We start from the raw sequence: 25106 nt of genomic DNA, 5'->3' as shown, positions 1-25106 counted from the left end.
GGTTACCGGTAACCTGATTGGCTGAAGCAACATCGAGGGCAGGAGAAGACATCGAGGGACAGTGGAGGGAGGATGGCTGACCCGAGAAAGGTAAGTGCCGGGCGGGGGGGGGGGGCAATCTGGTGGTATTTGAGGGGGCAATCTGGCAGCATTTTACAGGGCAAACTGGAGGTTTTTTAGGGCGCAAACTGGCAGCAATTGATGGGCACAGTGGCAACAATTGATGGAATGGCATAGTGGCGACAATTGATGGCATGACACAGTGGCGACAATTGATGGCATGGCACAGTGGTGACAATTGATGGCATGGCACAGTGGCGACAATTGATGGCACAGTGGCGACAATTAATGGGCACAGTGGTGACAATTGATGGGCACAGTGGCTGCATTTGATGGCACAGTGGCGACATTGATGGGCACAGTGGCTGCGTTTAATGGACACAGTGGCTGCAATTGATGGGCACAGTGGTGGCAATTGATGGGCACAGTAGCTGCGTTTGATGGGAACAGTGAGGCTGCAACTGTTTTTTTTTCCGTTTGTTTTGAGCACCAGCCGCCACTGATCTTACCCATCAGTTAATAAATACACAGATACCACAGTGCTGGCTTATGTGGCCAACAGCAGTTCAGCATTGTGAATTTACGGAAGACTCTGATAATATCACTGCCCTAGTAAACAACTGCAGTGTTCCATCACATCAGTTTATGCTGGTATGCTGGTATCCTGGTGCTAGCATCCTTTAGCGCAGGAAGGATCCTGGCGTATGCAAACAAGTTGCTGGGGTTATATTATGTAGGTAGTTTTAGGGTTGGGGTTGTTACATAGAGGATTCGTGTAATGGAGTCTTAGCGCAGGGCGTTGTTGTATGCAGCGCTGAATAATATGAAGCTCAAAGTTTAGGTCCACCTTAAGTTTCAAGGTTTTCATTTGCTGTTCAGTTGAAAATATCTAAATTTAGTTCAGTATTGCACCATTACACTGTAATAGATTGGATATACAATTATTAGTGACAGTTCTTATACCATTATAAATTTCCATATGTGCACAGTCATATTTCTTCCTCACTGTCTGAGTTGTATTGTGATGAATCATACCTGTATACAGATGAGGATTTGGTCTCCACATTCAAACGAATACTGTTCGGTTCTCTGTGCCCTTGGTGCCCTGGAGAGAAGTAAAGATATCTATTAGTCAGATTTTTAATGTCTTTCATGTAATTTCTTGCTGGCTTGCGCCAGTTTTCATTACTGAGATTCTGATTCAATCATTTATTTAATTATCTGAAAACAAGAAGAATAAATGTGGACTATTTTGACTAATTAAAAGATGAAAACAATTACTGCTGGAGTATCACTGACATATGTAGCACTTAGCCCCCAAAGGAGCCTCTATTTTCTTGGGCCCATGTTCATAAAGCCATGACTCTGTAAGCAGCACTCTGAAACACTTTGGGGCAGATCCACAAAATAATTACGCCGGTGTATCTAGTGATACGCCGCGTAATTTTAAATTTCCCGCGTCGTATCTTTGTTTTGTATCTACAAAACAAGATACGACTGCATCTCGGATCGATCCAACAGGCGTACGTCTTAGTACGCCATCGGATCGTAGATGCATTTTTTCCGCCGGCCACTAGGTGTCGTTTCCGTCGAATTCTGCGTCAAGTATGCAAATTAGCTAGTTACGGCGATCCACGAACGTACGTCCGGCCGTACGTCGTTTGCGTTCAGCTTTTTCCGGCGTATAGTTACCCCTGCTATTATGAGGCGTACTCAATGTTAGGTATGGCCGTCGTTCCCGCGTCGAATTTTGAATTTTTAACGTTGTTTGCGTAAATCGTTCGCGAATAGGGATTTGCGCAGAATGACGTCACCGTCGGAAGCATTGGCTTGTTCCGGTTTATTATCGAGCATGCGCACTGGGATACCCCTAAGGACGGCGCATGCGCCGTTCAAAAAAAACGTTGTTTATGTCAGGTCACGACGTATTTACATAAAACACGCCCCCATCACATCCATTTGAATTCCGCGCCCTTACGCCGCCAAAGATACACTACGCCGCCGTAACTTACGGCGCAAATTCTTTAAGGATTCGGAAAAAAAATTTGGGCGGCGTAGTGTATCTTAGATACGCTACGCCCGGCGGATTAATGCGCCGATCTACGTGGATCTGCCCCTTTATATATATATACACACACACACACTCTATATTACCAAAAGTATTAGGATGCATGCCTTTACATGCACATGAACTTTAGTGGCATCCCAGTCTTAGTCCATATTATTAGGTTATCTATTGGGTTAAGGTCAAGCCAGGCAAGTTTCTCCACCCCAAACTCACTCATCCATGCCTTTATGGACCTAAGTGGCGCTATGAAGAACTACCTGAACCTGCCGTGCATTTCGTTAAAACTACAGACACCGGTGGCAGGGCATTTGAAACTGGTGCAGGACCTTTAAAAAGGCAATTCCAACTGAAAAGCTTTATTGCATTTCTTTTTGAGGGGTGTGGTGGTCACAGGCCGCAATGTAACAGTGCCATATGTCCTAACCATTCCTCACTCTACTAGTTTTAGAGCAATCAAACCCTGACAGATGCTCTAACCATTCGAGTCGGATCACACTGGGGCGACACGACTTCCAGCGCGACTTTCAGAGGCGACTCCGACACGACTTGAGCATGAACCACAGGGCGATCTGGGGAGATTTACAACACGACTTGAAGTCGTTTCCAGGACAGGAGACTTTCCAGTGGCCAATCAAACAACAATCAGCTCTAGGGGAGGGAGGGGAGGGAGGGGGAGGGAGGGGGAGGGAGAGGTTTGCCTGAGAAATGTATGTTATCTTCCTGGAAAGGTGCTTCAGTTAAGACAGTGATCAGACTTGGAGGTGACTTCCATTGAAATCAATGGGTACAAATCGCCTACAAGTCGGATTGAAGTAGTACAGGAACTTCTTTTGAAGTCGGAGCGACTCGAGTCGTGTGTATTAATACCGCTCCCATTCACTTGCATTGTTTTTCTCTACAGCGCGACTTGGGATGACTTGAGGCGACTTCAAGTCGGATCCCAAGTCTCCCCAGTGTGAACCGGCTCTTCCTTGTTCTGTCCAAAACATAAAAATGTAACACATATATAGCACAGCAGGAGACCCTTGACATTGTTTGTCAATAACTATTTCACTGGAAGATAACTCTGTTAAGCATAAAAAGAGGTTAAACCACTAGAGTAGGGAACATTCTTAGCACTCTGCGTCCAGGATCAAAAAACTCTTGATGCAGCTACAGGCCATAATACAATTTGCCAAAAAAGAGTGCTAGTGTCGCCCTTCCTCCAATTTTAGCACTACTCAGTGCTCAGGGGTAAGCAATAGAGATAATTGGCAGCAGGATTTAAAGTGTGAATATACACTGTCAAGCAGCTGCTTAAAAAATATGAAATATCAAACAAACAGTAAAAAATAGGAAGAAACTTTTAACAGTCCCAGAGTCCAGTGTGATACTGTAGCAGCGCTATTCTCAAACCACCATTTGAAAAACCTCTATATGTACATAGTACACATAGGAAACAGTAATGGTGCAGGTGAACAAAATGTCATTGATCAAAGTATTCCTTATCAAGTGCTCCTTTCACCAGGGGGTAGTCACCACGTGGGGGGATGTTCTCCCCTTTTGGGGATACACTCACCGAACTGTGAAATAAAATCAGCATGGAACAATCATCTACATCTGTCCTGAATATTGCACTCTCCACCACTTGCTTTCACTTGTTGGGTCCAAACCGCAATCCCATAAAAGGAAATAAATTCATATAGTGCAGTACCATTTAAAAAGTTTATTAAACCCCACAGGTACCCCTTATACAAATATGCGTACCCCCAAGACAAAAGATGTCAAGCATGTATTATGTTACTGTGCCTGCGTTTTTGCTCCAATCACCATGACAATGAAGCCGCTCTTATTAACTTCCTTGTTCCTGGTCCTGGAGTGCTCACAGTGCTTCTGGTCGTTCGATAGGAGTCACGTCCTGACGCGTTTCGTCATTGGCTGACTTCGTCTGAAGGCGTGACTCAACTGTTATATATGCCCGTACGTCCCGCTTCCTCCACTCATTGGCTGACGCCAGTCACGTTTGCGTCATTCCTACACAGGCGCACTCGCACCTTCGAGGATCTTTCCAAACTGTGGGCGGAAGTGAGCGGGGTTGTTCACGCACAGCCGCAGTGGTCGCACTGAAGCTCATGCCAGACTGAGGGCGAAACAACAACCTGTTAATGGTACGATCTTAGTGTCAGCAGCGAACATCCGCATAGTGTTTAAAGCGGGTGAGCCCAAACAACAAACCAAGATTAAAGGTTCCGCCCTCAGTCTGGCATGAGCTTCAATGCGACCACTGCGGCTGTACGTGAACAACCCCGCTCACTTCCGCCCACAGTGTGGAAAGATCCTCAAAGGTGTGAGTGCGCCTGCGTAGGAATGACGTGAATGTGACAGGCGTCAGCCAATGAGCGGAGGAAGTGGGACGTATGGGCATATATAACAGGCCGTCGATAGGTTGAGTCACGCCCACACACGAAGTCAGCCAATGACGAAACGCGTCAGGACGTGACTCCTACCGAACGACCAGAAGCACTGTGAGCACTCCAGGACCAGGAACAAGGAAGTTAATAAGAGCGGCTTCATTGTCATGGTGATCAGAGCAAAAACACATGGAACAGTAACAGAATACATGCTTGAGATCTTTTGTCTTGGTGTACGCATATTTGTATAAGGGGTACCAGTGGGGTTTAATAAACTTTTTAAATGGTACTGCACTATATGAATTTATTTCCTTATATGGGATTGCGGTTCTGACCCAACAAGTGAAAGCAAGTGGTGGAGAGTGCAATATTAAGGATAGATGCAGATGATTGTTCCATGCTGATTTTATTTCACAGTTCGGTGAGTGCATCCCCAAAAGGGGAGAACATCCCCCCACGTGGTGACTACCCCCTGGTGAAAGGAGCACTTGATAAGGAATACTTTGATCAATGACATTTTGTTCACCTGTACCATTATTGTTTCCTATGTGTACTATATACATATAGAGGTTTTTCAAACGGTGGTTTGAGAATAGCGCTGCTACAGTATCACACTGGACTCTGGGACTGTAAAAAGTTTCTTCCTATTTTTTACTGTTTGTTTGACATAATACAATTTGGTCCACTTTGTTTGAGAATAGAGCAAGCTAGTCTGGTTCAGTATAGTAAAACTGGTTTAGAGGTGAGCTGAGCTTACAATTGTCGTCTACTGTGTGCAGTAGCGTGACTAATAGTGTGTATGGCTACAAATGCATCCTACATTGCAGGTACAATGTTTTCAAGAAAGTATCATCTTGACCCCTGGCAGAAAACTAACTGGGATTTTACTTCTAGGCAGACTCATAATTAGTATTTTATCCCCGGGTGACAGTTTCAAACATTTTACTGTGGGAGGACAGAAAAATATATCTTCTTAATCCCTTTTTACTGCCAGAGCCATGGAAAACTTTCTTTTTCTAAACACTTCAGTGTGAGGAACTGCAAAATATTCCTAGATCAACTGCCGCTCTGCTACACAGATATACCTACATGTAAAAAGGCAATCCTGTTAACCCCTTCACTACCTAGGAGCTCTGGCACTCAAAACCACTCATTAGTGTTCAACGGATAACCTCTACTCGGTCCGATTTCCACAAGCAATTATTTATTCGGTTCTCTAGCTTACCAATATTTGGCTCTGTTTGGACAGCCAATGGCTGCAAAATTGGATGGAGAGCGTCTGTGAACAGAAATTTTCAAGTCTTGTCACAGATTCTCAATTGGATTTAGGTCTGGACTTTGACTGGGCCATTCTAACACAGGAACCTTGCTTTGATCGGAACCATTCCATTGTAGCTCTTGCTGTATGTTTAGGGCCGTTGATCTGCTGGAAGGTGAGCCGAGGCTCTTCTGCACATTGCTGGATAGAGATGGGGCACAGGTAAGTATTGGGGGGCTTCTGCACACAGAAGTTTTTTTTACCTTCATGCAAAGAATGTATGAAGGTAAAAAATCTTGAACCTTTACACGCTCTCCAGTATCTCATTGTGCATGTGAAATTACAGTTAACTGTCTGCAAATCACCAAGCTGGTTTCCACCTAGGGCTCCATATGGCCCAACATCCCCCAAGTGTTTGGAACAAACTGACAGATTGCGCCGCAAAAGAGCTGCAGCCTATCCACAGGCTTTTACAACTTGCCATTGCATTAACACTTACGGAGAACAGTCTACACATAGTGGTATGCTTTAAGTGGATTGAAAATGTGTTTTATTACAAAAGAACAAAATACATAGAAATGTATGTGAACCGTATTTGTATGCATTAGATTTCATATAGTATTTCAATTTGTCTTTCAAGGGGTTAATGGTAATAAAACCCTGCACCGAAAAAAAAAAGCTGGGCAATCAAATAACTAAATATTCAATAAACTACAAAATGTAAGCAAAGAGGATTCAGAATGATAACCTGCACAATAAATAAAAATAGCACACTGCAGAAACCTCCGCATTGACAAGTGTTTCTAGCACAACCGTCTCTCCAACACAAAAACCTTCTGGACACAATCAAAATGAAATATATGGACAGGAAGAAAGCGCACTGCCTCATAATAGGCCGATTTCAAAGAATATTTTCTTTTTTACAGGAGAGGATAAATACAGGCAAAGCAGGCTAAGCCATGGCACTCAGCAATACATGGACCCCAGTGATGTCCAGTTGCAAAATGTTCTTACTAAGCAGCATGTGTTTTGTTAAATAATTTCGCATGGGTTTTTAAAGTGCATTTCTAGGCAAAAAATTATAAATAACGCACAGCCGAGAGAATCTAAAGAGCAGAGCACCAACTTGCGAAGGGTATACTTTCTGATGTTTGAGCTGTGTGACTTCTCATGTCAAGGACTGCAGTTCCACAAAGTAACCATTGTCCCAAATTGGACTATATCTAGAAAAGCCTTCAACAGCCTGTAAGTGTCTGAACTTGTTCCACACCTTTTGAATTAGGGCAAATGTAGGGAACCGTTTATTAGATTTTGCATAGACCAAGGACTTCAATCCCTCTGCTACGTCATTAACCCCCGTTACTTGACACATAAGGGCCTTAATGGGATCTACGTCAAAGTTTCCCCCTGCCTCCACTTGTGTCAGAGACATGGTTCAAGCAATATTCTGTAATTTGGCCACTTAATAGTAAAGCCATGGGTTAGGTAAGGCCAGGCCTCCCGCATTCTTGGGTTTCTGTAGTTGTTCCAGCTTAACTCTTGATGGTCTATTATGCCATAGGAAGGATCTAAAGATGGAATTGACAATACAAAATATTTTAAGGGGAATTACCATTGAGGTATTATGTAAAATATAAAGGAGGTGTGGCATAAAAATAATTTTTATTAGATTTACTTTACCTATCAGAGACATTTTTAATCTAGACCATACTTTAATTTTATCCCGAATGCAACCCAACAGGGGTGACAGATTGAGTGAGATATAATCTCTATAAGCTTGAGGTCACCGGCACATCGTTTAGCGTAGGCCCCTGGCTGTCAGATACTGCATCTATTGGTATTATTGAGGAATTGGTCCAGTTAATCTCCAGGCCAGAGTATACTCCAAAGTTCACTATGACCGACATCACCACCCTCAGGGAGTCAGAAGTGCAAAGAGTAATGGGCATAATGGACAGCCCTGTCGAGATGTGGCCCGCTTCTCTAATAACTGTCTGTGGCGAGCTTTACAGCAGCCAAACCCAGGATAAAAATGTGTCCTCAAAGCCGAACTTGCTCATAACCGCCCAGAGGTATTGCCACTTTATGCTGTCAAAAGCCTTATGGGCATCTAGGTGAGAGGAGCGCCTTGTCACCCACATTATCCGACTGGGCTTGTAAGTTAAGGAAAAGTCTACAGAGACTTATGGCAGTAGATTTTTGGGTTTTGGGACATGAATCCATACTGGTCCAAATGGATGATAGAGGAGATTACCTTGTTTAGCCTCAAGGCTAGGACATTGGCTAGGATGTTGATATCACTCTGCAAAAGAGATATTGGTTTATATGAACCCGGATCCAGTGGGTCCTTACCCGATTTCAGTATAAGTACAATATTGGCCCTAGTCATAGATACAGGCAGACACTGACAGTCCCTGGCTGAATAGAGCACTTTAAGTACATGTGGTAGAATGGATCCTCCATATTGCTTATAAATTTCTATTGGGAGGCCAATATCCCCCAGGGCCTTAGAATTAGGTGAGGGGCTAATTTCCTGTAATTCCTCTATTTTTATGGGAGCATCCAGAAGCGCTCTTTGGGTTGTGGAGAGACAGGGCAGCTCTATGGCTTGTAAGTAGGTCTGCAATTCCATCTCAGAGTAGCGCGCACGAGACTGGTAGCGATCGGGATAATACTCCACCAGCTCCTGCATAATTTGGGTAGGAGTGTTCACCACCCGCCCCTGTTTGGTGTGCAGAGCACCTATAGATGGGGAGGTCTGGGAAGACTTCCCAATTTTGTGCAAGTAGACGATCTGTCTGTTCCCCTCATAAAAAGCTAGTCTATTAAAAAAGCATTTTCTGTTGGCTGCTGAGCTGGTAATGCGATCAACTGCCTCATGCGCGGCTAACCAGGCCTCCCTATTAGAGTCTGTGGGGCTATCAATAAACTGTGGAGTAGCGCTAAAAAACTGAAGGCCTTCAGATGACAGAAGGCTATGTGGAAGACCAATATCAATCAAAATTATGTGGTACAAATAAGTGAAAACAAATGGTTAATAGTCCAAGTGTGTATCAAATTTGGAGCGTGACACCCCAATGTGAAACAAAGAAGAAAAGTCTGGCTCCAACATGGACAATGCAACTTGCTGACCCTTACCACAAAGGAAGGTCCTAACGGACCTAGTCAAGCTGAAATCCCTGGGTATGTTGTAGTAGAACTTGTCTGTTTGACGATCCCTCCAGGGGTCACAAATCCACCAATAAAGCAACCAGAGGAGAAAAGAAACTCATATAGTGTGAATCCGTGTGATAAAAAAACACATAAGTGCATCCCCCAGTGACTGGCAACAGACAGTGTGAACACGAAGAAACCACCACCGGTACACACACTGACCCTTACCAGAGCATATGATCCATCAGGATCAGTCAGATCATATCATGGATCATATGCTCTGGTAAGGGTCAGTGTGTGTACCGGTGGTGGTTTCTTCGTGTTCACACTGTCTGTTGCCAGTCACTGGGGGATGCACTTATGTGTTTTTTTATCACACGGATTCACACTATATGAGTTTCTTTTCTCCTCTGGTTGCTTTATTGGTGGATTTGTGACCCCTGGAGGGATCGTCAAACAGACAAGTTCTACTACAACATACCCAGGGATTTCAGCTTGACTAGGTCCGTTAGGACCTTCCTTTGTGGTAAGGGTCAGCAAGTTGCATTGTCCATGTTGGAGCCAGACTTTTCTTCTTTGTTTCACATTGGGGTGTCACGCTCCAAATTTGATACACACTTGGACTATTAACCATTTGTTTTCACTTATTTGTACCACATAATTTTGATTGATATTGGTCTTCCACATAGCCTTCTGTCATCTGAAGGCCTTCAGTTTTTTAGCGCTACTCCACATTTTTGTATAAGATTTTATGTTAGTATAACATTTTTGAGTTAGCAGCTTGTTCACTATTTGTTGTTTTTTTTGGGTAAGCGCACTTTTTTCCTTTTTATATCAATAAACTGTGCCTCTAGCTGGCTCACCAACTGCTCAGCCTGCTCCTTCTGTGCACTCATTTTAATACCTGTGACTTCAGTGATAAGGATACCTCTCAATAATGCTTTAAAGGCATCCCAAGCTGTGTTCAAACTAGGGTGGTCTGCATTAAGTAGCCAAAACTCCAAAATTGCATCAGCTATGCTATCGTGGGAAGGAAATAGGTTTAACCAAATAGCATTGAGTTTCCAAGGGGCCCAAGGCAAGGTCATGTCAGGTTTTGCACACAGACAGACCAATAAGGGAGAGCAATCCAGAGATACCCTGATATTGAATGTCATGTGGTATTGGGATTGGGATTTGAGGTGTACATAAACAGGGATCGATTCTAGAGAGGGAGAGATGTATCTTGGAGAAGCATGAAAATTGTTTCTGCTGTATATTGCAACCTCGCCAGGGGTCTATCCAACCCACCTCCTCCGTGAATTTCAGCAGTGCCACATGGGCAATTTTGTGGCCAGACACCGGAGGGGGATGTTTATCCAGGACAGGGTCCATATAGCAATCAAGGTCTCCCACAACATTCAGGGGGAGTTCGGGGTTAACTAGCTGAAATGCCAAAAGGGTTCTCAACGCCTGAGTTAAAAGGAGATTGGACATATAAAGCAGCGATAATGCATTTCAATTGGTGAATTTTACATAGCAGAATCACATACCTCCCCTCAGAATTAATAAGTTTGTCATACTTGTCGAAATCCACCGATCGGTTTGTACCAGGACACACACCCCCCTGGAATATGAAGTGTGCATGGAATGGTACGCCCATCCCACCCATGAAAAGTTAACACAAGATACCGTCTATGGAACTACGTGAGCTTCCTCAAGGGCATAAATAGCCAGTGAGTATTTCCTGAGGACGGTGGTCACTATGGTACCTTTGAGCGGGTCCTGGAGACCCCTAATGTTCCAAGATAGTTTAGGCACAGTGTTCATCTAGAAACAATAACGTTTCTGTAATAGGGTATAAAGAATCCCAGGCCTTACGAGCCTGGGATAATTCACATTCCTGCTCAGCCGAGCATAGTATACCTGAGTGTAAAGCAACATGTTGGACACAGTGCATTGGGTAAGTGTCAAGGCATAACCCTACGGTGAGCACGCAGTGGCGTGGAGTGAAATCAAGAGTTCTGGAATCATAGCAACATCTTCGTTGAACTTTGAAGAAAGATAGTAAACATAGAACAGTAGAGTCACCATTTCTGTGTGACAGAAGAAATATTCTCTGGCCAGCGATTTCTGACCCAACAGGTTGGTCAGCAACAGACCAAAAAAATATAGGGTTGCGCTGAGCAGCCCAACTGGTAAACCTCAAAGGAAATCAACTAGTTCTATCCGGTTGAACCCGTGGATGTTGCAAATCTCACATTGCTCACAACGCTGGGAGAGAGAATAGATTAGTCTCCCAGCCAAACTGCCAGCTTCCTTAAAGAAAACAAGAAAAAGGTAGCTTTCACTGTGCTCATCCCACCTCTGGGATCAGTGGAATGCGATGTCAGTCCTCCTCCGCTGCCGGCCTCCTGGTCTGGCGAATAGCAATGGCGAATAGAATTTTTTGGAAAAATGGAAAGAAACTGCACTAAACATAACAAAAAGAGGAAAGGAGAGAGAAAACCTGCAAGTTAGTCACAGTCTAATCCCTGCGATTACCGTGTAAACAATAAATACAAGAAATAAACATAAGAAAAATATAAATCGCGCTACCTCAACCACCCTTCTTGACAAACACAAACGTAAGCAAGTGGGTAATCTCTAGTCATATGTGGGAAAGGCTGGCTGCTATATCAAAAAAGTGACCTATAATGGCCGCTAGGGTGCAATATGCAGCCACCTCAAAATCCGTCAGCAATCATAGTGATAGTGATTTAAAAGAAAAACAAACAAAACCCCCCCCAAAAAAAATGACACTTGGATCAAAAACCATCAACTAAATATGAATTTTAGCTCTGAATGGGTTAATAAACAGTCCGAAATGTTGACAGTAGAGAGTCCATAAATAGCAGGTAAGATGTCAAACACCCGTGCATCTGTGCCACATTACAGATTGGTTGTAAACGTGTCCAAAAGAAAAAAGTGACATGTCCTCCACCAGACTTATAGATTGGCTTCTTACCGAATTCCCACGATCCCTTATGACAGAAACAGCATATAATAGGTCCCAATCTCGCAGTTTCAGATATGTAGTCCTGATGGATCTCGTTTCCCAAGAAATTTCAGCAGTATCAATGCCCACCATGTAAGAAACAGTGACAGCTCCACATAGTGCATTAAATGTGTGGAAATGTATTTAAAAGTTAAAATTGCACTTACAGGTATGCAGTTTAAAAATGTGCCTTGAATCTAATGTGCTGGCCGGTACACAAAACTCCCAGGCACCCATCCACTGGGGGAACGTTAGGAGCTTCTTGGGTGACGACAGCGCGCCGCACGCCCTACGTCCATTTCGTAAAAAACGTACTTCTTCCAGGGGCATCAATCCATGCAGATGCATCTGCCGCTGATTCAAAGAAGTGTGATTGGCCTTTAACCATAATGCAGTGTCTTGCCGGGAACAGCATAGCATATGTAGCTTGGAGCTGTTGAAGACTCTTTTTACATTTGAAAATCTAGTAGTAAGGGTAAAATGAAATGCGTGCTCCATTATATGGTTTCCTTGCCTGGCGGAGCACAACTTCCTTGTCTTTGTAAATAGGGAGTCTCGCTAGGAGGGTAAGAGGCGGATGGCCTGGCGGGAGAGGCCTAGGTGGCACTCTGTGCACACACTCAACTGAATACAGCAAGGTAAAACAAAGATTGAAATGTACATGGATGTCAGAAAAATGACGTCCGTCCCATTCTGATGCAGCTCAGCATCTGTTTACAGATCTCCTGCTGACATGAAACAGAAGATGGCTGTGTGAAAGACCCTTTTTAACCTGCATCTAGGACAGTGAAGGGCCACAGGGCAACATTTAGGCACATACATACATTGGCACATTCTTATGCCGGCGTAGCGTATCTTTTTTACGCTACGCCGAACCAGCGCAGAGAGGCAAGCACAGTATTCACAAAGCACTCGCTCCCAAATCTACGCTGGGTTCCCTCGGCGTAACCTGGCGTAGGTGGAAGTGGGTGTGAGACATGCTAATGATGTGCCGAGTGCCAGACAAGTACTTAAATTGAACGGCGCATGCACCGTCCCTTGGAAGCATCCCAGTGCGCATGCTCAGAATCACGTCGGAACTACTCCCTAAGATACGACGGATCACTGCCTACGACCTGAACGTAACCTACGCCTAGCCCTATTCACGTACTACATAAACGACGTAAAATACAACGGCTGTGTTCCCTGGTTCAGCCATTTGCATGGATGCTGCTGACTTACACATGCTTTATGGGACATAACTTTACGCCGGACGTACGACTTACACAAACCGCATATATTATGCGCCGGGCGCAAGTACGTTTGTGAATCGGCGTATCTCCCTCATTTGCATATGTGAATAGAAAATCAATGGGTGCGCCAAATACGTCCAGCGTAAATATGCGCCCAAGATACGCCGGCGTAGGAAAGTTACGTTGGTCGGATGAAGCCTATTTTCAGGCGTATCTAGTTCTGTGGGCACGGCGCACAGATACGACGGCGCATATTTACACTTACGCGGCGTATCTCGAGATACGTCGGCGTAAGTGCTTTGTGAATCCGGGCCTTAGATTTTTAACACAGTCACATTTAAAATGTACAATAATTAAAGATCTACAGCTTTAATATACCACGCCGGCGTGTACAGCAGCAATCACTAATGGTAATGGCCATTATGGCAATACTAAGCTATGAATGCTTGCTTGTGATAAGGTGCCTGCAGCAGTGCTGATTTGCAGGCTCTCACCTCATCATCATAATCACCATCTTTGGTAGTAATCTCTGCACAGGGAGGAAAGCACAAAACTTAAATCAGAATGATGAAAGAACCACACAGGGAGGGCAACACTGATCTTGGAGGTGCATTTCAATCACTGCTACAAAGGCAGACAGCATAGCCTTGGATCTCAGTATCAAAGAGTCAGTTATGTGTTAATACTCAAATAGTCCCTGATGTGTATTACTCACTTTCACTTGAGGGCAATTTCCTTTACTATCCAGTACATGAACTACAGAAATGGCAGAGGATATCATCTCAGAGGGTTATAATTCACTATAGTAATTGATCAATTTGTAGGATAAATACAGACACAACAATGTATAAGTTATACAAGGGTCGCTTTGATGCAGAATCCATTGTTCTTGCTGCTTTAGCAAACATGCCAGGAAGAAAAAGATGCCTTTTGTATTTCACACGCTATATGAACTCTGTATATTAAATCTGAGCGAGAAATATTTGTATAATATGCCAGCCAATAACTATGTTTGTGTCCTGATCCCTGCCTGGAGATAGCAGTAAATTAACACCAGGAAGCAGTAATCTGAAAATGTCATAGAATAATTTAAAAACTCAATTTCTAATGAAAAAACACCACTTGGATTAGATACTCACGAGATTTGCGATCCTGGGAGGCTGTGGGAACTAGCAATTTAGACTTGGCAATTTTGCAATAAAAAGGAAAGGGGTTTCGAATAGATAGGTGATAGTTTTGAGTGCAAGGTAAACTATAAAGAAGAGCTATGCTTAAAGTGATACTAAAGTCTCGTATTTTTTAGTTAAAAATAACAAACAAGTTATACTTACCTGCTCTGTGCAGTGGTTCTGCCCAGAACAGCCCAGATCCTCCTCTTCTCGGGTTCCCCTTCAGTGCTCCTGATCCCTCCCTCCTGCCCCCATTGCAAGCCGCTTGCTGTGGGGGCACACGTGTGTGCTCACTCCTGAGTCGGGAGGGAGGGATCCAGGAGAGCCTTGGAACTTGTGTACATTGCTGGATCAAGAGGCTTAGATAATTCTTAGGTGGCATGAAGGAAAAAAAAAACTTCAGCCTTTTTTACCACTTTAAGGGTTAGTTAACCCTTTTCACCCTATTTCAGGAAAAGACTGTAAATTGGTTGCATTTAAAGCCTAATGCTGCATACACACGATCAAATTTTCCATTGGAAAAACCATCTTCCGCTCAAGCTTGGCTTGCATACACATGGTCACATAAAAGTTCTCTGACGTACAACACTACGACGAGCCGAGAAAATTAAGTTCAATGCTTCCGAGCATGCGTCAAATTGTTCCCGAGCCTGTGTCGGAATTTTGCTCGTCGGAATTGCTACAGACGATCGGATTCTCCAATATAACTTTTTTCCGTCTGAAAGCCCTGGTTCACACTGGGTACGATTTGAAACGATTTGAGATGCGTTTTGACATGTCAAATCGCATCTCAAATCGGCGGCAATTGTCGGCAATAGCACTGTCCTAATCAGTGCGACGCCGCATCTGCGATTTCAAAAAGTAGTTCCTGTACTACTTTTTGCGATTTCGGGTCGCGATTTACATTAAATTGCGGCCGAAATCGCGGCAAAATCGCGGCCGCGAAATCGCAGTAAAATCGCGCATTTTACAGCGATTTTGAATTCGCAGCAGTGTGAACCTAGGCTTAATGTGAGAACCAGCTCTCAATCTTTTGTTGGCGGAAATTCCGACAGCAAAAGTCAGATGGAGCATACACACGGTCGGAATTTCCGTTCAAAGGCTCACATCCGACTTTTGCTGTCGGAATTTCCGATTGTGTGTATGGGGCATAACTCCAATCAAACTGCTAAATACACAGTTGAAATATGCATTTGGAATTTTGACCAGCTTTTTTTTCATTCACCACTGCCAACAGAAGGATGACAACACATTCTGTGTTAGAGTGAAGAGAGACAGTGGGGTCACCTACCCTGCCTCTCATTTGACAATAAAGGAGCAGTGGAACACTGGTGAGTCATCCTTCTGCCCAACCTGCTCTCTTATCCTGTCAGCATGTTCTCTATTAGCACATATGTGTGCAGCACAGCATAACTGGCTTCTAGTGCTCTCTTTTCCTCTGATGGTGGAAGATATCAGGACATACTTAGACTTTTTTTTTTGAGGGAATACATAACTACAATAAGGCCAAGATTCACAAAGAGTTACGCCGGCGTATCAGTTGATACGCTGACGTAACTCCGAATCTAAGCCCGTCGTATGTTTAAGTGTATGCTCAAACTGAGATACACTTAAACATGCCTAAGATACGACGGCCTGCGCCGTCGTATCTTAGGGTGCAATATTTACGCTGGCCGCTAGGTGGCGCTTCCATTGAGTTCAGCGTAGAATATGCAAATGAGTCCTTACGCCGATTCACAAACGTACGCTTGCCCGTCGCAGTAAAGATACGCCGTTTCCAAAAAAGATACGCCGCGTAAAGATAAACATCCCCCCTAGGTGGCGTATCCAATGTTAAGTATGGCTGTCGTTCCCGCGTCGCAATTTGAAAATTTTACGTCGTTTGCGTAACTCGTCCGTGACATCATTTGGAGCAATGCACCCTGGGATATTTTCCGGACGGCGCATGCGCAGTACATTCGGCGCGGGAGCGCGCTTAATTTAAATGCTCCACGCCCCCTACCCGGCTAATTTGAATTAGGCAGGCTTGCGCCGGGTGATTTATGCTACGCTGCCGCAACTTTACAGGCAAGTGCTTTGTGAATAAAGCACTTACCTGATAAACTTGCGGCGGCGTAACGTAAATCAAATACGTTACGCCCAAACAAATACGCCCATCTACGTGAATCTGGGCCTAAATGTCTATATTTTATTATATAATGGCCTGGAGTTCAGCGTTAATTATACCACAATCTAATTCTAACAGGTGGATTACAAATGCAGATCTTCACAGGGCCTTTGTGTCAGATCTAGGAAATGGAAGCGTTAAATGCTATGAGACTGTATACCCTCAGCTTACATCTTCTGCCAATTTGAGGTTATGTGACTGTAAACGTGAAATGATTTATATGGTTTGGTATGAAAATTCTGACTTCATGCAATGTGTCACTGCCAGTTTGCAGTTCCATTAATCAAACAGATAGCTGACGGGAATAACAAGAAACAAGAACATTTATTATGTTATATTTAATATCTACATGCAATTCTTTTGCACACATTCCTTGTACTGTTCTTCCATCTACAATGGCTTATATTAAATCCACAACCAAGACTCTGGGAGTAAAGGGTTGCTGTGCAAATTTTTTACCTGCAGCTGTTGTTCAAAAGGTGACAATAGAGAGATCTCCACAGAAGGTCAGAATCAGAAAGTATGCTGTATCTGAAATTCATGCCTAGAGGTAGCCTATGCCTGTGTCTCAAAGATACACAGCAGACATACAGTATTCCACAACCATAAGAGCAGAGTATTAAGTGACTATACTCATCCTCATGTCACGTGACATAGATAGAAGAGGAAATTCTATGAGACTAGCCATTCAGTTGGTTTTATTGTTCGAATCAGCTCTGAGATGAGGCAGCCTAAATTTGATTGGTTGACAGCTTTAATTTGCATTCCCTTAGTTTTATTATATGGCACCTACTGAGTAGGGATGAGCCCAATGTTCAAGTCGAATGTAAGTTCGACTCAAAAATTGGGTGTTCGCCTGTTCACTGAATATGGTGAACAATTTGGGGTGTACGCAGCAAATTCGAAAGCTGTGGAACACCCTTTAAAAGTCTATAGGAGAAATCAAAAGTGCTAATTTTAAAGGTTAATATGACAGTAATTGTCATAAAAAGTGTTTGGGGACCCGGGTCCTGCCCCAGGGGACATGTATCAATGCAAAATAAAAGTTTTAAAAACTGCAGTTTTTTTTGGGAGCAGTGATTTTAATAATGCTTAAAGTAAAAGAATAAAAGTGAAATATTCTGTTAAATTGCGTACCTGGAGGGTGTCTATAGTATGCCTGTAAAGTAGCACATTTTTCCCGTGTTTAGAACAGTCCCTGCACAAAATTAAATCTCTAAAGGAAAAAAGTAATTTAAAACTACTTGCGGCTATAATGAATTGTTGGGTCCCAGAAATGCAGATAAAAGTAGTTGAAAAAAAAACGACATGGGTTCCCCCCACCCCCAGTCCATTACCAGGCCCTTTGGGTCTGGTATTTGGGTCTGGTATAAATATTAACCTCCCTGGCGGTATGATTATTTCAGAAAAAAGGTGCTGAAAGCGGTACCATTATTTGCAAGGAAATTTGGCGTTTTATACTGTAGGCCTGTAATTCTTAGGAATAACTCACTTAAATCTGTCCAAACAAGAGTCTAGTAGGCATCCCGGGTATGAATTTTTTTTAAAAACAAAATTATAAATTATAATATAATAAATAATTATAAATAATTATAAAAAATAATAATATAATTATAATAAAATTTATTTAATAATGTAATCAACTGAAAATCACTGAAATTTGCTCAGTTGCAGAATTGTCGCTGTCATTACTTTTAATTTTTTTATGACGAATTTCCCCACAAATTGCTATCGCACAATTCTGCAAGTGATTATAATTTATTATCGCTGTTTTCTAGCTGCTCTAAAACCATTTTTTGACATAAAGGGACACGTTTGGTTGCTATGGACAATCTACAGTTTGCAGGCAGAAAAAACAGTTTTTATTATATAAAAGTACATGTAGGACACTGGGCAGACCACTAGGGACAAGGGGGGTGTGTACTTTTTACATACAGTACTGTAATCTATAAGATTACAGTATACTGTATGTAAGGTGTTTGTTTACCTTTTTGAATTTGGCGCCGTTCTCCGCCCCCGTGCGTCGTAACGTCGCAGGGAATGGAGCTCGGCGGCACACAGAGGCACACAGAGGCACTGTGTGAATCGAGCGAGGTCCTGCTCGCTCACACAGCGCGGTGGCATCGCTGGATCCAGGGACAAGGTAAGTAAACACTGCCTGTGGATCCAGCGAGGCGAGCCCGAGTCTGACTCAGGGTTACCGATCGTAGCTGAAAAATTTAACCCCGAGTCAGACTCGGGAAAACCGCCAGGGGGGTTAAGGGGAACCCCGAACCAAAAAAAAAAATGTGTGGGAGTCCCCCCAAATTTCATACCAGGCTCTTCATTTCTGTGAACATTCAGACCCGGATTCCCAGAGGACTTACGACAACGTACCGCATGCGCCGTTCGGGAAAAAACATCAATCTCGTCTGGTCACAGTACATTTACATAAACACGCCCCCCTGATTCAAATTTGAATTAGGCGGGCTTATGCCGGCCAATTTACGCTACGCCGCCGCAACTTACGGAGCAAGTACTTTGAGAATACAGCACTTGCCCGTCTAAGTTGCGGAGGCATAACGTAAAGCGGATACGTTACGCCCGCACAAAATTACGCCGCTGGACGAGAATCTGGGCCTCAGTGCATGGAATGCCTGATCCTTGATAATCAACGCATAACCTGTCGTGATCTTGCACAGGAGATACATTTTTCTGTGGGAACGGTGAACACAATCATTCACCAACATTTGCATGGGTTCCAAGACAGCTTTCCACTTTTGACCAGCACAGAAGGGTTGAAGTCTGCATTGAGGGAGCGTTTTGACAGGGAAGGCCAGGATTTTCTGGATCGCATCATGACATGATGAAACCTGGGCACATCCTTTTACTTCGGAATCAAAGACGAGCATCAAAGCAGTGAAATCATGCAGACTACACCACCAAAATGTTTTCTAACAATTGCATCTATAAGAAAAGTGATGATGGCAAGTGTTTTCTGGGATAAATGTGGTGTTATTCATGTGGATTTTCTATCCTGTGGTGCACTATCAACAGTGAATATTACTATTGTGTTTTGAGTGATGAGTAAAAATTGCCTGGTACGATCACTAAGGGCATCCTGTTTCTTCGGGGCAATGCACAAGCTCTTCAGATGATTCAGGCGTACCGACAAAAATCTTTCTATGCCGAAGCTTTCCAGGAGTTAGTTAAACTCTGGGTTAAGTGTATAAATGTGGCAGGGGAGTATGTTGAAAAATAAATACAGTTTTCACTTTTTGAAATTTGCTCTTTCATTATATAAACTCAAAATTCCCGGTTTGACTTGAACATCCCATGTATATAAAAAATAAATAAAAATAAAAATATATATATATATGTATATATATATATATATATATATATATATATATATATATATATATATATATGTAGTGTCATTTCTTCAGTGTTGTCACATGAGAAGTTATAATAAAATATTTACAAAAATGTGAGGGGTGTACTCACTTTTGTACTCACTTTTGTGAGATACTCTTATGTATCAATGCAACTTTATACAACTGAATAATTTGATTTGATCCATCACTTCTGTGTCCAGTCCATTATAATTGTGATCCACCTCTGTGTTGCAGTACATAACCTCAAGAGGATTGGCACTCACCTTCAATGTTGGACTTTCTAAACATTAGAAAGGTCAACATTGCTCCAAGTAATCATCATCAGAAACCTGCAAGTCTCTCCATAAAATTGGTTTCTTCTAAATAATGTAAAAGTAAGACACACTTCCAATAGTTTATTGACATCTTCATATATAGTATGAGGCTGGTACTCACATATTTGCATATTCCATGCATATAGCACAATCAGTGCTATGCTTTGCAAGCAATGAGAGTACCGCATGCATGATATTACTTCCTTCACCCATTACTTTTTTGGGGCCTATCGTATCACTGACGCCTGCCATACAGGGATTGAAATTCAACTGGTTCAGTAGGGACTGGCAACATTTCGATCCATGTATAGGCAGGCTGATTGTACCCAAGTCAATACATTGATTGACTTAGGTACAACTAGCCTGTCAGATTTTTTTAACTGCGATTACTGAAAGTGGCTATAGACACTAGCAGTAATCAGTGTATTCTGCCGGCTGGGAAGGCTGCTTGACCCCCCCGCCAGCAGAATATAATAGCGCTGTGGGGGCGGTCAGTGGGGTAGATTCAGGTACCTTTTGCGCCCTCTTACGGAGGCGCAGCGTACCGTTTTAACGCTGCGCCTCCGTAAATTACGTGCACTACGCTTCATTCATGAAGCAGTAGCTACGTAATTTGCGCGGGCGCTCCTTGAAAATGCCCGGCGTAAGGGCGCGTAATTTAAATGATTCCGTAGGGGGCGTGGATCATTTAAATTAGGCGCGTTCCCGCGCCGAACGTAGTGCGCATGCTCCGTCGGGAAACTTTCCCGACGTGCATTGCGGCAAATGACGTCGCAAGGACGTCATTTGCTTCAACGTGAACGTAAATGGCGTCCAGCGCCATTCACGATTCACTTACGCAAACGATGTAATTTTCAAACATCGCGACGCGGGAACGACGGGTATACTTAGCATTGGCTGCCCCTGCTAATAGCAGGAGCAGCCTTACGTGGAACCCGACGAACGTAAACGACGTAAACTGCGTACGTAGGGCGCGCGTACGGTTGTGAATCGGCGTTAGTATGCAATTTGCATACTCTACGCTGACCACTACGGGAACGCCACCTAGCGGCCAGCGTAAGAATGCAGCCTACGATACGACGGCATAAGAGCCTTATGCCAGTCATATCTTAGGCTGCAGTCGGCGTATCGAGCTCTCTGAATCAGGAGCAGTCGATACGCCGGCGCAACTAAGCAATTGCGCTGCGTAACTATGGTTACGCAGACGCAATTGCTTTCTGAATCTACCCCAGTGTTGATGGGGAAATCAAGCAATTTTCTTTCCTTCCACTCGAGGAAGACTGAAGCCTCGTACACACGACCGAGTTTCTCGGCAAAAACCAGCAAGAAACTTGCCGAGGAAACTGGTCGTTTGTACATTTTTCGACGAGAAAACTGTCGAGGATCCCGTCGAGCCAAAAAGAGAGCATGTCTTCTTTTTCCTCGACGGGAATGGAGAAACTTGCCTTGTCGAGTTCCTCGACAGCCTAACAAGGAACTCGATGAGCAAAATGATGTGTTTCGCCCGTCGAGTTCCTCGGTCGTGTGTACGAGGCCTTAGAATAGTAGAGCAAGCTGTGTCACGGTAAATAGTTTCATACAAAGCTGGAAAAAGCAGATTTACTACTGACTTGCTACTGTCAAGGTGCTGACTGCTATATTTATATCTGCTTAGTGTATAGTCTGCTGTGCATTAAAATTCCACTAACACAACATAGTAGTGAGAATCTCACAATTTAAATATTCCTTAAACACAAATTACCTCAAAAACAGCAGACAGACGTGCTGACACATTCCAGCCATAGTAATTCTAATGCCGCGGTCGGAAATTCCGACAACAAATGTTCGATGTGAGCTTGTTATCAGAAAATCCGACCATGTGTATGCTCCATTGGACATTTGCTGACAGAATTTCCGACAACAAAATGTTTGAGAGCTGGTTCTCAATTTTTTTGACAACAAAAGTTCTTGTCGGAAATTCCGATCGTGTGTACACAATTCCGACGCACAAAAATCCATGCATGCTCAGAATCAAGCAGAAGAGCCGCACTGCCTATTGAACTTCATTTTTCTCAGCTCATCATATGTGTTGTACGCAGGGCCGTTTGAAGGAATTTGGGGGCCCCAAGCAAAATGGACAGAGGCCCCCCAACCCCCCCCTGCACGCACACAAAGCCTACAGGAACCGGTGGGCGGCCTCCTCCTGGTGGCTCCGGACTGTGAGGGAGGGAGGAGGAGGGGAGAGGGAGCCAGGCAGGACACGAGCGGCGCATGGATACAGACCGACGGTAGCGGTGATCTTACCGAAGGCCGGGACAGACTCGCGTGCGGTGCGCCCAGGGGTGTATTTAGGTTTTGTGCTGCCCTAGGCCTGGTGAAACTCGCACACCTCTTCCTTTTTAAGACTCGTCCTGTCATTTTCATGGGATGAGGACAGAGGGACAGGGTGGGAGGGGGACAAGGTGGGATGAGCACAGGGGGACAGGGTGGGATGAGCACAGGGGGACAGGGTGGGGTAAGCACAGGGGGACAGGGTGGGGTGAGCACAGGGGGACAGGGTGGGGTGAGCACAGGGTTGGATGAGTACAGGGTGGGATGAGCACAGGGTGGGATGGGCACAGGGTGGGATGAATACAGGGTGGGATGAGCACAGGGGGACAGGGTGGGATGAGCACAGGGGGACAGGGTGGGGTAAGCACAGGGGGACAGGGTGGGGTGAGCACAGGGTTGGATGAGTACAGGGTGGGATGGGCACAGGGTGGGATGAATACAGGGTGGGATGAGCACAGGGTGGGATTGGGACAGGGTGGGATTAGCACAGGGTGGGATGAGGACAGGGTGGGATGGGGACAGGGTGGGATGAGCACAGGGTGGGATGGGGACAGGGTGGGATGGGGACAGGGTGGGATGAGCACAGGGTGGGATGAGCACAGGGTGGGATGGGGACAGGGTGGGATGAGTACAGGGGGACAGAGCATCTTAATTTGGGGGGGGGGGGGGGGGGGGGGGTATGGGGATATGTGCTGGGGAGTGATTTGAGAGGGAAGTTGATATGTGCTAGTGGGGGGGGGGGGTCGGACCCCCCACTAGCACATATCATCTTCCCTCTCAAATTACTCCCCAGCACATATCCTCCTCTCCCATCACTTCATTCGTTCACCTCGAATCTGCCCCCCCTTACCTCCTGGTTACTGCGTGCAGCATGGCTCTCTCAGTCACTTGTGTCTCTCCTCGGCTCCTCCTCCTGGCTGTGTACACATTGAGCCAAAAGGGGGGGAGGAGCCAAAGTGTGACTGACTGTGTATTGCAGTCAGTGGAGAGTGAGGGACGGCTGCACTGTAGCCAAATGACGCTGCGGGACCCCGGGCGGCAGATGTCCCAGGTGACCGCGCCACTTTGCGGGGGGCGGCAAAATGCCCCCCCCCCGCGCGAGCCCCCCTCCTCCCGCACGGAGAGCCGCACAGCTGAATCCTGGAGTTCAGTGCAACTGCACATTTCAGCACTAAACTCCAGGATTCAGCTGTGCGGCTCTCCGTGCGGGAGGAGGGGGGCTCGCGGGGAGCCTGTGAACATAGCAGCAGGCAGACAGACGAGCCAGCTTGGGGGCCCCTTACTAGCTCGGGGCCCCAAGCAATTGCTTGGCTTGCCTGTCCTGTTGCGACGGGCCTGGTTGTACGTCACCGTATCATTGACGTTCGGAATTTCCGACAACATTTGTGTGACCGTATGTATGCAACACAAGTTTGAGCCAACATTCCGTCGTAAAAAAAAATCCATGGTTTTGTTGTCGGAATGTCCGATCGTGTGTATGCGGCACAAGGCTGGGTTCACACTGTAGAACGTAGCGGCTCAAAGCAGGAGTCAAATTTTAGGCTGAATTCAGACCTGAAATGGACCAAAAGACACACAGGGATCCTGTGCAATTCACAGGAAGCTCATTGCACACATAAAGATACACCCCATCTCAATCTTATCTCTAATACAAAAAGTGTTGTAAAGTTTTATGAAAGCTTTACAAATATAGGTGTGACGTGACACAGTACTGACTTCATATAAAGAAGCACACAATCACAGTATGTTCACTACAAATGTAAGAAATAATTGGAGGAGGTGGAGTGAGTTGAAGTTGGAGACATTACAGCCATAATAAAATGTGTGCATGTGTTTTATAGCTGGGAACACACACTGTCCTAGAATGTCAGAGAAAGTTTGCATTGCACAGAATACATCTAAGATATATAAGTAGTAAATCAAATCTTTCATATAAACTGTTTATTATTGGTTTACATAGTAGCTGATGTTGAGATAAAGTTGAGTTGAGATAAAGTTTCTATTGACTTACTGTATTTATTGGCGTATAACACTCACTTTTTTTACCCTGAAAATAGAGGGTAAACTGTGCCTGTGTGTTATACGCAGGGGGCTGTGGAAAGTTTTTTTCCTGAAACTTCCCTCTTAACCACTTGCTTACTGGGCACATAAACCCCCTTCGTTCCCAGGCGAAATTTCAGCTTCCGGCACTGCGTCGCTTTAACTGACATTTGCGCGATCGTGCAACGTGGCTCCCAAACAAAATTGACGTCCTTTTTTCCCCACAAATAGAGCTTTCTTTTGGTGGTATTTGATCACCTCTGCGGTTTTTATTTTTTGCGCAATAAACAAAAAAGAGCGACAATTTAAAAAAAATATTTTTTTTTTACTTGTTGCTATAATAAATATCCCATTTTTTTTTTTTTTTCTCAGTTAAGGCCGATACGTATTTTTCTACGTATTTTTGTAAACAAAAAAAAAAAATCGCAATAAGCGACTGGTTTGCGTAAAAGTTATAGCGCCTACAAAATAGGGGACAGAATTATGATTTTTTTTTATTATTATTTTTTACTAGTAATGGCGGCGATCTGCGATTTTTATTGGGACTGCGAT

The 25106-nt window shown here is 44.3% G+C and overlaps 1 protein-coding gene across 6 annotated transcripts in view; it reads right to left on the bottom strand.

Annotated features, from left to right (window-relative positions):
* NGEF (neuronal guanine nucleotide exchange factor) overlaps positions 1-25106 on the bottom strand; it is a 208131-nt gene that overhangs the window by 118460 nt on the left and 64565 nt on the right. For all 6 annotated transcript variants that reach the window (XM_040348941.1, XM_040348939.1, XM_040348943.1 and 3 more), the window contains exon 3: positions 1096-1165. In XM_040348941.1, coding sequence (XP_040204875.1) covers positions 1096-1165 — 70 coding nt within the window. The remainder of the gene's footprint in view (positions 1-1095; positions 1166-25106) is intronic.

The sequence above is a fragment of the Rana temporaria genome, chromosome 4 (assembly GCF_905171775.1).
Source record: "Rana temporaria chromosome 4, aRanTem1.1, whole genome shotgun sequence".
Taxonomy (NCBI): domain Eukaryota; kingdom Metazoa; phylum Chordata; class Amphibia; order Anura; family Ranidae; genus Rana; species Rana temporaria.
Note: the sequence above shows the minus strand (reverse complement) of the source record. Positions and strands in the feature narration are given on the sequence as shown.